This window comes from Gobius niger (genome assembly GCF_951799975.1).
Source record: "Gobius niger genome assembly, chromosome: 9".
NCBI lineage: Eukaryota > Metazoa > Chordata > Actinopteri > Gobiiformes > Gobiidae > Gobius > Gobius niger.
The window spans coordinates 9,119,680-9,132,661 of NC_136860.1; the positions used below are offsets into that span (position 1 = coordinate 9,119,680).

The 12,982-nt window shown below is 43.1% G+C and overlaps 1 protein-coding gene across 1 annotated transcript in view; it reads right to left on the reverse strand.

Moving 5' to 3' along the window:
* Positions 1-3,062, reverse strand: part of LOC306968273 (myc box-dependent-interacting protein 1-like) — a 33,706-nt gene extending 30,644 nt beyond the window's left edge. The window contains exon 1 of the mRNA XM_079563615.1: positions 2,665-3,062. Within this exon, the coding sequence (XP_079419741.1) occupies positions 2,665-2,751 (87 nt within the window). The 5' untranslated portion in view covers positions 2,752-3,062. The remainder of the gene's footprint in view (positions 1-2,664) is intronic.
* Positions 3,063-12,982: the final 9,920 nt, after the last annotated feature.

The following is a 12,982-nucleotide window of genomic DNA, read 5'->3' on the forward strand; positions in this document are numbered from 1 at the left end:
GCTGATTCATAAAATTAGATACATCTTTTATTCAAACCTCAGCTCAAACAAACATAAATGCTTTCATCAAGTCTCATTTAACACACTCTAACAGTCTTCCATTGTCTCGTCCAAACTCCCAAACTACGTACGGTTTATGCCAAAGAAATGGCTGTAAACCTGTTGATTCTAAAGTCCCATGACGATTATTGAGATCGACCAAAGTAGAGATTGCGATTTCGATTGTATTTTTGATGAATTGCCCAGCCCTATGCCAAATGGTGCACACTCATCGGTGACAGACTAAAGAAACTCCGTCTGGTAAGATATCCAGCCTAAAATAACAATCCAATGTGCAGAGAGCACATCTCATCCATTTCCTCATGATAACTGCATAGCGTTGCCAAGGGAAGAGTCCCAAAAGCAGGGGGCAGATGGGACTGAAAAACAGCCCTGGACTCTGACTAGCCTGGCCCAAATTAGCGTAATTGTGCACTTCCACAAATACATATTTTAACCTCTTACCACCCGCCTTAACATTAACGAGTGCATTTTCCCCAATTCGGCTTTTGATTATTATTTTTTTGACTGGCATCATCAGCAAAAAGAATGGGAAAGGTGGTCGTAGAAACAGAAGCAAAATCATTAATATAAATTACAAATAATAATGGTCCCAAAATTGAACCTTGTGGTACACCATACTCCACGGAATTCCTTTTAGATTCATGTTTTTTTATACTTTTTTCAATCTTTTTTTTTCTCTCGCGTTTTTGTGGCTGTTCAATTAATTGAAGTTCAATTACGAGTTCGATTATTACACTACACAATTACAAAAATGGCATAATCGAGAAAAAGGATTATTAAGGATGCCCTCCCGCTTGTCCATCCAAAGAGTAAATATTGTGTTTGAATAATCGTGATTTCAATTATTACTAAAATAATTGGGATTACTATTTTTTCTAAAATCGAGCAACTCTACTACAAAGGCACGGGGAGAACATGTGAACTCCACACGGACACAGGGATCGGATCCAGAACCTTCTCGAGTCATGTGGTTATTGGTAATATCCACCAGTGGACTCAACACAAACATATCAGTTTGAGGGGAGCAATGACACCGAAAAACAGCAGTGTTTGGAGAGTAAATTCTATTTTGGGAATACTGAGAGAAACTGCTAAACTAATATGGCAATAAAATAGTCCAAACCTACTAAAATGAGCACAGATTCCAATAATTCAAGCACTTTTCAGGAATTTTTTTTAAGGTTGTATTTTTTCCAATGTTTCAAAAATGTAAGTTCACTTAGAGCAAAGATTCAAAGTATTTTAATGCCATTGAGTTCAGATTCTTTGGCACAAAATGTCCTAAAAAATATTGTTTATTAAGGCTGGGACGCGTGGTGCGCGCACCCCCAGGGATCGAACTTGGAACCTTCTCGAGTCATATGGTTATTGGTGATATCCACCAGTGAACTCAACGCAAACATATCAGTTTGAGGGGAGGAAAAACAGCAGTGTTTGGAGAGTAGAATGACACAAAAGCTCTATTTGGGGAAAAGTCAATTTGAGAGGAACTGCTAAACTAATATGAGTCATGCATTTCAGGTTATGACTACAAAAGACAACAGTAGAGCCAGAGGACGTTGCACAGTAAACAATAACAAAGGACTAATACAGTATTATCATGTGGTATAAATCTTCCTAGACTGACATGACAATCCTTCAAAATATGTTTTAGCACTTGCACTAAACAGATAGAATGTCACTTTTACAAAAGTCCATGCATGAAACCTAAACTAGAGATTTTATTCACAAACCGTAAAGCGTAAACATCGGTCCTGAAGTTATTTTTGATTATTTGAATCAAAAGAGTGCCTTTCACTGATCGCTTTATCTGGCTAGCGTTATTAAAAATGCAGCCTTTATTAAAGTGAGCCGGTCTTTTGAACGGCTCTTTGAAACGAACGGATCCTGAAGAGCCATAAATCCCATCACTAACCGAAACCAATGAAAACACGCACACATAATCTCATCATTAGGCCACGACCAGGACGCATGACTCACAGGCAATTGCCTCCTATTCACTCATCATTACCAGCCACAAGCACCGATCACACTTCACACCTCGCGCTGTCAGGGGTATCACTTTCAAAAAATATGATGCATTACGACACGTGCACAGCGCCCCCTGTCCGCTCCATCACAACACCGCGCTGTCACGAGGCCTTTACGGGATTACATTTCTCACGGGGAGGGAAAAAAAAGTCATACAATCATGCTTCTTGGTGCACGTGCGCAGGGGCCATTACAGTAAAGTTAAAAAAAATATTCGCCTCTTAATCCGGGTACCCTCTCTGCTAGCATAACCTGTGAAAGGGGAGGGGGGGGGGGACCATCTGTCAACGCCGCCGCTACCGCTGAACAGGCCGGCGACACAACTTAGCACGACCTTTCTCCGCGCTTACGCCGACATTTGACGCGGGAAGAAAAAAAAATGCCGCGAATCCCACATCGCTGCGACGTCGTGATGTGCTCGCGGAGGGCTTTGCAGCTGCGGGGCGGGGGGGGGGGGGGGGGATGCGCCACCGCTGTTCCTGTAAACCCCCCCTCCGCACGCACACACATGCACGCACTCACACGCGTATCGTTCAGGCCACAACTACGACGTTGCTCCGCGCTCGTTACCTTCTCCTGCGCCCGGGTTAGCTTCTTCTGCACGTTGCTGGCCACTTTCCCCGCGGTTAGCCCCTTGCCCAAATTCAACTCTGCCATCTTCGGCGGGGGGAAAGGGGGGTCGGTGAGGTCCTCGGATGCAAGCCCCAGTGATGGAAGCAGGAAGGAAGGAAGGAGGAGGAGGAGCAGTGAGGGACGGTAGAAAAAGAAAAAGCTGGCGCTACGGTGACGCGATACGGCGATGCATTTAATGTCAGGGTCTTGTTTAAAAAATGGTGGCTTGTCTAAAAGGCGAAATGCGTTGGGGGGAGGGAGGGGGATGTATCCCGTCTGTATCCGCGACTGGAGAAGGAGGATGCTGCTGCCGTGCTGTCAGAGGGATGAGGGGTCTTAAAGGGCCAGCTGCGCGGAGGGAGGGGAGGGACGGAGAGAGATATGCTGGAGGTATGGCACGGTTTACGCACGGCGGGAGGGAGGGAGACGCGGGGCGGTCACGTGGCAGGGAAATGCAGAGATTTGAAATACGGGATTCCACGAAAGCATTTGCTGAGGCATATCGAACACCTTCGCTATCCTATTTTTAGCTGTTATTTTCTGTGTGAAATCATTGTTTTGATTTGTCGATCTATTCTGTATTAGCAGAGGTGTGGGGACAAAAGTCATGTGTGCGCTGCACATCAAAACATTCTAAAGCCTTTGATCGTGAACCAGCAGCTGGTTGTTGTTTTCGTTACGTGACAGAATTGCTCCTTGAAAGTTGCGAAACGTTCTCATAAACATAGACCAGAATTGGGATGTCAGAAATGCATTAGAAAAGCAAAGAATGAAAGTCAATCAATCAATCAAACTTTATTTATAAAGTGCTTTTCATACCGAAAGGTATCACAAAGTGCTTTACAGATTACAACATTTAAAACAATGCACCTGGCACAACCTCCCATGTATATATTTTGTATATTAGGATTAAAGTAAATAGATTAGTCAGTTAAAAGATAAGCTAAAAGGTGGGTCTTGAGCTGCTCTTAGAAACATGAACGTTCTCTGCAGCCTTGAGCGTGTGCTCCTTTTTTATTGTTTGTAAATATAGCTAGGCCTATCATTTAGGGCTGGTCTGTTCAGTTGGTGGCCCGGGGGCCAGATCTGGCCTGCCCAACAGTCTGGTCTGGCACACGCGTAATTTCCCATAATTAGTAAATAAAAGGCCTTATTGCAACACATCCACAAATGCTAGGACGGCTACTGTGGCTGCTACTGTTAACGTCCACAGCATTGTATGAGCTCATTAATCAGAACCGTTTTTATTGGCATTGATGAACAGATTCATCTATAAACAGACTCGTTGCAAGGAAATAATTACCTTTGCAGTTAGTGTTGTGTCAGAACTCTGGTAGAATCGAGTCCAACAGCTGTGATTGAGCTGATGTACTTCCTTTTGTTTATGTATATTAGGTAGCCATGTGCTCCGGGTGTCTGATTAGCCTCATGTCTTCAAACTAATACAATAGGACTGAAATAATCACAGTGACAGTTATAATACTGTGTTAATCTGCTGCTGCGTTTTTTAAAAAGGACTTAAAATTCTGGAATATACTTAAAAATGTCATGTTTAGGCCAAATTCTATTTGAGCATTGATTGTAATGAATTTCTCAGTTATCTATCTCAAAAATATGAATGCATTTGTGGGAGGATGGAGCTCGCCAAATGTAAAAACATGTGATTGAGAAGCCCTGGTGTGTAGGGTCTGGAATAAATAATAAATGCAATCGTTTCATGTTTAGTTTAGTTTAGCTCCTTTGGTGTCATGCCCAACCCACATTTCTGATTAAAGGAACAGGCCACCGTTTTTCCATACTGAGATATGTTCTTGCCTGAGCTTAGACGAGTTGATGCGTACCTGTCTGGTCTTTGTGCGTGCGCTCAGTCATGCACAACGACCAAAGATGTTTTTAGCATTTGGCCTCTCCCAATGTATTCCTATGGCTCCAAACGGGGGTGAAGTTGAAAGCTACCACGCTCTTCCACGGGCACAAAGACCAGACAGGTACGTATCAACTCGTCTAAGCTCAGGCAAGAACATATCTCAGTAAAATGCAACTGGACTTCTTTGAGGCACATCTACGTCTCATCCTCCGAGAGAGTGATCGCAAAACCCTGAAAATGTACCTGTGATAGAGAGAAAAACATTGGCATCTGCACTAAAAGGCAAGTCCAGAAAAACAGTTTTTAAACCGGGAATTCAAACGTGTCTGAGCAAATATATTTTGAAAAAAAAAAATGTCAATGATTTTTTAGGAATGTGCACACTGCAAAAGGTAATTAACTAGATCAGTATAAACATCTAATAATCCAAATTTTAGTTGTTTTGACTAGTTAAGAAGTTGTTGGGCATTGGTCCTAGATTATTTCACTTGTTCTGAGATGTTTCTGACTCGTTTCGATAAATTTCGTCCTTATTTCAGGTCATTTTCTTTGCCAATGGGGTAAGAAAATTGGTCTTATCTCATTGGCAATTTGACTTTCTTATTTCAAGCGAGATTTACCTTAGAACTGGTCTGAAATGTCCTCAAACAAGCAAAGTAAACTTGGTCCGATTAGAAAAAGTGTCTAAATGAGTGAAAACCGACAAAAACAGGACACATTTCCTCAATTCAAGTCATTTAAGCCAATGCTTGATATTTACTAATATGACTAGCTCACATCTTCACGCATCCAAGTCCGCTCGGGTTACAAATAAAGTCCTCTAGACCCGACTGTGGCAGATCTTTCCTCCTATCCCGTTACATAAGGAGATAACAGTTGTTTGTCCACCACGCCGCGGTCGACTTGTAGTGCATTGGTCCATTCACTGATCTCCTGTGTCCGTGTAAACAGTGTATCGGAGAGTCCACGGCAGCAGATGGCTCTTTGAATGGAAGTGACCCTACTGTTATCTACTGTCACACACCTGCCCCTCATTCCCAAAGGGGCCACGGCGAGGACTGCCATTACAGGGCAGGGATTGTGGAAGTCGGAGACAGTCCTTTCACGCTCGTTTGAAGCTGGTTTTGACAATCGGACTTGGCAACCTTGCAAGTACAGGACTCGTTCTGCTCTCTGATTGGATAATTGACCTGTAAAACAAACCAATATACAACTTTTACGTCATGTGTTTTTTTTTTTTTTGTAATTGTGAATAAATCAACATCGTAAACCTGATATGGACCGTGACAATGTGCCGTTGATTTGTGTTTTAGTCCGTCGCTAATTTACCTCGGACGGATGCCTTTACCTGCACGTAAGTAAAATACTCACTGCACCATTGCTAACGTTCTGCTGTAAACTAATTGTAAGCATCACTTTGTTCCAGCAGATGGCGCTGTTTGTCCACGTTCCCCTCGTCCCCCTGCAGGGTTCACGCTGAGTCCACGACCTCTTCTTCTTCTTCTCCTTCGTGGAGGAGAGATATCTGAAGAACAAAATGTTTGTAAAAGTTTGTAAATGTCACGTTATGAAAGCCCTATCCATAACATGTTTTTTTTTTTTTTTTTTTTACAGCAGACTAGACCATCATCTCACACTTATTTTATTCAGAAAAGATTGGATGTCAGTGAAAGGTTTTTGCACAGAGAGAAACTTGGAAAGGCAGTTGTAGCCTCTGTCTAATGGCTGCACAAAGTTGTATGTAAATTATTTGCACATTTCAAGTTTTTATTCAAAGTTTCAATTTTGATCAGAAATGTATCTCTTAGTGGGGACTTAGAAGTGTCTGAGATTGTGGAATATCATGTATCCAATATAAGAATAATTTAAAATTGCTACATAAGTTAGTAATAATTAAAATGATGACTTCATATTAATTTCAATTATCAATTTAATTTACCCAAAACTACACCAATGTAACTGAAAATGTTCTTTTTTTTTGTTTAGTTGGGGACTTAAACGAGCTTCAATTATTTTTTTATTATTATTTTTAATGTGAGCATTCGGGTCGGATCGGGGAGTCGGGGGGCAAAGATTTCGATTTACCGATCGATCTACGTTCCCACTCTCACCTATGGTCATGAGATTTGGGTCATGACCGAAAGGACAAGATCGCGAATACAAGCGGCCGAAATGAGTTTCCTTCGCAGGGTGGCTGGGCGCACCCTCCGAGATCGGTTGAGGAGCTCAGTTACCCGGGAGGAGCTCGGAGTAGAGCCGCTGCTCCTTCACGTCGAAAGGAGCCAGCTGAGGTGGCTCGGGCATCTGTTCCGGATGCCTCCTGGTCGCCTCTCGCGGGAGGTGTTCCAGGCATGTCCTAGTGGGACAAGGCCTCGTGGAAGGCCCAGGACACGGTGGTGGGACTATGTCTCCAAGCTGGCCTGCTGTCGCCTCAGGGTCCCCCCAGAACAGTTGGAGGAGGTGTGTGTGGATCGGGAAGTCTGGGCATCTCTGCTGAGACTGCTGCCCCCGCGACCCGGCCCCGGATAAAGCGGAAGAAAATGGATGGATGGATGGATGGGTGAGCATTCGGGTTTATGAGTAAATTAGGTTTCAGGCAACATGTGTTTGCTGCCCGGCACTCTCTATATATAAAAAAGAGCCAGCAACTCCCATCCCTTTCACAAAACCACAATAAGATATTTAATTTCATTTAACAAATAATGAAAGAGGAAGGGACAAGTTTTGCCCCCCCTAGTAAAGGTCTTGCCACCCCAGCTGCCACCTCATTGATGTCATGTAATGTCTCACATACTTGGTGCTTACAGAGGCTCACTCACAGGTAGCACTGTTTTGACAGGACAGAGAATTAAAACAACTTTATAGCTAAATAAGGAGCCAGATGCAACTCCTGTGGCTCCCAAGATGATGATTTTTTCTTTCGTTTTCTTTTTCTTTTTCTTTTTTTTTCTTTTTTTTTTTTTTACAAAAGGTTGGATTTTACCCCCTGTAGAAGGTTTAAACTTTACCTGAGTTAGAAACCTCCTACTTATATCATGGACAATGGTACTATTTGTATATAATTTTGGGAGGCTCAGCTTGAAAAAATGGCCTTGTGATCAAGTAAAACTTGCTACAAACATTCAACACTGTAAATGTGTTGCCACCCCAGTAATTATCCCTGATCCGGCTTGCCACCCCGTGATTTTTTTTCTAGATCCGTCCCTGGTGGGTGCGTTTTACAACGTAAAGGGTCACTTTCCAGGATCACTGTCTCCATGATGCTAGAAAACTAGCCTTAGAGTTCATGAAATTTATATTATCCATCCATCCATTATCTTCCACTTTTCCGTTTCCAGGTCACATAGCACCAGTTCCCTGTGGCTCCTTCTGCAGGTGGTGGATCCACAGAAGGACGGCCTCGTGGTTCTAACCAGGCCTGCTGGTCTCTCATGAGGGGCTTCTGAACGGCTGTTTGTCTGACCCGTCACCGAGGACCTGTTAAGCTGTTAAGGTGGCGGTTCAAGGAGGGGGAAATTGATATTAATGCTTTATAATTAACGGCACAGAGTTTACAAAATGCTAAAGGAGGACAAACATATTCCTCTCCACTACTCGAAAAAAATCTGGTGTACTGTATTTGAATGATAGTCGTGGAGCAAATGTAGAAATGGAGAAAGGGCTGGCGAGCGACTGGTTGGTAAAAATAAAGGACTGAATAGTCTTCTGAACCGCAGAGAGAGTGCTCCATATAATTTTCTCCCTCCGAACATCCTCCTTTTGTTCCGAGCACAAAGGCGTCCGCCTAATAAGCACTTTCCCTCTTCACAGAACCAGCCGTTACAGCAGAGAAATACCTACAGCGGTGTGTCCAGACTGGGAAAATATGGCGAGAAAAGTATAGCAAAAGTACACGTTTTGTATGCAGGAAAACAACGTGAATCGCGTCTGAATTACAAAGCGACAAGAGCATGATTAAACCAGGATAAGATAAGAAAAAACAGGCAGCAAAAACAGAAATAAAATATTCCATTTTGTCTTCAGTGTACCAATTCCAAAACAGACAGGGTAGGCTAGCGCTGTGAGTGGTACGCAGACCTCAGTTTGAGAACCCACACCTTGTTTATGTTTTGTAATAACGTCATCACGTCATTGTCTCTGTATAATGTACAGTAGCAACAGTAAAGTCTGTCCATTGTGCGCGCTTGTTGACACAGGTGCTCGGAGCTGTCCTTGGTGCTGAACTCCCTCGCCTTTACAGGGCGAACAAAACAGCGCTCCTCCTCTTTCTCTCTTTTTCTCCCTCCATCTCTTTTCCTTTCTTTCTCTCTCTACCTCCCTCTTTCTCTTCTTTTCTCTCTCCCTCTCTTGTCACCACATCTTTCCCACATCGACGACTTACTTTCTTCCTCTCGCTCTTCGCGCTTTCTCTTTCACCCTCTCCGACTTTCTCCATGTTTTCTCTTTCTTCCTTCCTTCCAGACTTTTTCCCCTTCTCTCCCTTTCTTTCTCACCTTTTGTCCCCATCCCTCATTCATTTTCTCCACTTTCCTGTGTCTTTTTCTCTGTCTCCACTCCCTCTTTCCCTTTTGCCCATTCTCACTTTCTTCTCTCCTCCCTCTTTCTCCTGTCTTCTGTCTCTTCGCTCATCTCTTCCTTTTCTCTTCTCCCTTCTTTCTCCTTTCTCCTCTTTCTCTCCTCTCCGTTGCGTAATGTGTCGAGTGCGCGCGCGCTAGAGAGAGAGAGAGAAAGAGAGAGAGAGGGGAAGGGAGGGAGAGAGAGAGAGCGAGAGTGGGCTCATGTCGAAAAATCCCTCCCGCACGTGTGACGAGCCGCGCGCTCCTTCTTCCCCGTGCCGTTTATTAGCGTATCATAATCTCCCCAACGCTGCGTCCGCGGCCGCTCTCTTTATCCAACCAGTGACCGCCCCCCCCCCCTCCCCTACACCGCCTCTGTCCCTTTCGCCTTTTCCCGTTCTCCTCGCGCTCTTTTCATCCCCAACAATAACAGCATTTGGCCCGGAGTCACCCACTCACCCACTCCGCCGTTCCCACACGAAACCCCCCCTCCCACCCCCTCCGCCTCGACGGAATGGTTTAACCCGTTGCACGTCCAACAGGGCGAATCAGCAGACTGGAGCAGCTGCAGATTCAGGGCCGCAGATTTGGCTTTGTTCACCCCCCGGTTTCTGCTGCTAATACTTCGAAGGAGCTACAGATATTTCATGGAGTATGTGGAGTATTTTTAGTAAGGTTATATTTCTCAAAAGAATCAGATTATACACAAATAATTAATGTGCATATACGAAGAGAGTGCACATAATGCAGCTTACATTAGACATTTATTTTTTGCATTCATAATTATGATATATTGTCTTGTTATCTTCAAGCATATGTCACTTTGATTTAAATATGTATATATTAGGGCCGGGACTCATTTTTTTGATTAATTACGATTAATTAACACATTGAGTGTTGCGCTGTTTTTGGGATTTAGCTGTTGAGTGCCAACAATCCAGACCATTTTTCACGATATTTGTGGCACCACAGCGCATTCTATGTTATAGCTATGGACACATGCTATGGCTCGTTTGAAAGCTGAGAATCTAAAAACATTTTCAGTTTAATTCTAAGTACCTCGTTCCTGAGAAATCTAAACAGAGGCTAGTTTTTCTGATTAAAACTCCTCTCTCCTCCTCTCTGGACGGACACTAACGTTATGAGAAGAGGCAAATGCTTAAATACATTTGTTTCAAGAACATTTTCAACAACATCATTGTTGATACGTTTTGAAACACTGCGTGTTATTTATCGTTTTTTTATCGCGTGTGCATCAAAACAGCCTGGTTCTCGGATTGAAGACTTTAACAGGATGTTTCCTTGGACCAATTTTGACCATTTAAAAACTCAGAGAAATGTTGAAATCTCAACTGTTTCGATCTTTCCATGTGAAGCTGCTCTGCTTTGTCAAACGTGCTCCAGAGAGCGAGAGAGAAGTGTCGGCTTTACAGCTGTTCACTACACAACACCTCGCCCCCTCTGACTAAAAAAAGAGAAAAGAAACGCAAAAATATATATAAATTGTCCATATCTTGGTTTTTTACAAGTTTTGATCGTTTTCTATTTCACTTCTTGAATGAAAGTGACTCACACTTTTGCAGCACAGACACTTTTTCAGTTTACTTTTTTCCTGCAGAGGTTGCTTGGGGACAAACATGGAATAAAGCCAAAAACAATTGTACTTTCAATCTTGTTTATTCACACATTTAAGCCTAAACATAAACATGTTTAAAAAGATAATTCTCCAAAATAAATCAAAGTGCTGTTGTCTTTGAAGTGTTTGAAATGATCGTGATAAGTTAACATGTAGGAAAATACAAAGAAGCATCGAAAAAAAAAAAAATACAGAGGGCTCCCCAACAAATCATCCAGAATCAAAAACAACGCAAAAACAACATTTTTTAAAGCGTTGAAGAGTTGTTGTTTTTTTGTACCATGTTACAATGTTGCTCTCTCATCAAACACAGGCCTGGAGTTGTGTTTTAGGACTTTAGCACATCTTGGAGTAATCTTCGGATCTTAACCTGTGGCAGTTCTCTACCATCACAGCGACAGCTCCCAAAATGCTTCATCTGGAGGAAATGTGAAGTGAAATCACTCGCCAGCTTCACCACAGTCACACGGCGTATTGTTTTGAAAAGGTGAGTGGGAGGGGCTTATTTTAGCTCAGCTGGAGGATCAGGAAGTGCTCTTTAAAGTGAACGGCTCAAACCGGATCTCAATTGTGAAAAGAGACCAGATCTTTTTTTCAGTCAATTTTACCCAGATTATACCCACTCTTTGTACAATGCCCTCAAGTAAAGGGCACAAGAGCGCATTTTCTCCAGTTTGGCTTTACCAAAATCGAAAAGCTTCTGGACTAGAAAGCAACAGTGTAATACCTCATTTGAAAGCTCAGACCTACAAAAGTGATTGCAACTTTTTTTTGGTCACATTTTCGCCTCTTTTTTGTTCAATCAATCACTCAATCTTTGCTTATATAGCACTTTTCATACATGTCATGTAACACAAAGTGCTTTACAGATTTGAAAACATTCTCACACACTCACCTCCTCCCACAAATACAGACACATTGTCGCATTCACACTCTCTCCACTACCTCCACGGAGACACACCACACAACCACACCACACACACTCAAGGTGAAACAATGGACACAATGGACATAAGGCTGAGATAAGGCTGAGGTAAGGCTGGGTACAGATAAACCAGGTAAGGAAACACCATCCAAGGAGCCGACTGCATCTGGAGCGGCACCTCGGCTGCAGCCACAGGGCAACCCACACAGGGTGGCTGGAAAAGGTGCGGTAGAAACACAACACCTGCATCCAAACACCCACAGGACAGCACCCCAGCACCCACAGCCAGGAAGACCAGAAAGCAGGGCATTATAGTCGATACAACTGGCGATAAAAGCATGCATTAGCGTCTCCGTGTTGGCCCGAGAGAGAATGGGGCGGACTCTGGCTATGTTCTTTAGATGGTAAAAACCTATCTTTGTGATATTCTTAATGTGTGAAATAAACGCCAGCTCAGAGTCAAAGATCACACCCAGGTTCTTCACCTGTGAGCAAGGATTCATAGACAGTGACTGTAGTTTGGGTAGAAGTCTGTCTCTCAGGGCCGATGATTAACATTTCAGTTTTGTTCTGGTTAAGCTGGAGAAAGTTTTCTGCCATCCAGGATTTGATATCTAAAAAGTGCATCCATTGGCCTGGTGTCATCAGGAGACATGGAGATGTATAACTGTGTATCATCAGCATAACTGTGAAAAGTGACCCCGTGTCTCCTGATGACATAACCAAGAGGGAGCATATACAGATTAGAAAGCACTGGGCCTAAAATCGAACCCTGGGGCACACCACATGTAATTCTGTTGTGTTTTTGACACTTCTTGTGACTCTTTTTGTAGCTTTTTCACCCTATTTTTTTTTCATTGCTTTTTTTGTCATGTTTCCGCCACGTTTATATGTCACTTTTTTGTTGTCACGTTTTGTGTCACTTTTTTTTGCCGTTTTCATCATTGTTTTGATGCCTTTTTTCTAAGTTTTTAGATCGGGGTAAAGCCGAACAAGAGAAAATGTGCTCGGTTCAGGTGGGGGATAAGACACTAACGAAAAAAATCTTTCAGTTTCACCTCGACAGCCTTGAAAGGAAATGATCGGTAAAACTTTGGAGAATTTCTGACCCCAAAAAACCCATATAATATCGCCGATGTGTGACCTCATATGTATAACCCCATGAAACTACAAGACAAAAATGCCCAATTTCCTACTCCTATATCGATCCTACGGAACAACTGAGCCTGCGCAAACATAAAAACAACCAGGGTCCTGCATCTGTGGTCCTGAATGCGCTGAAGGCTGCGGCT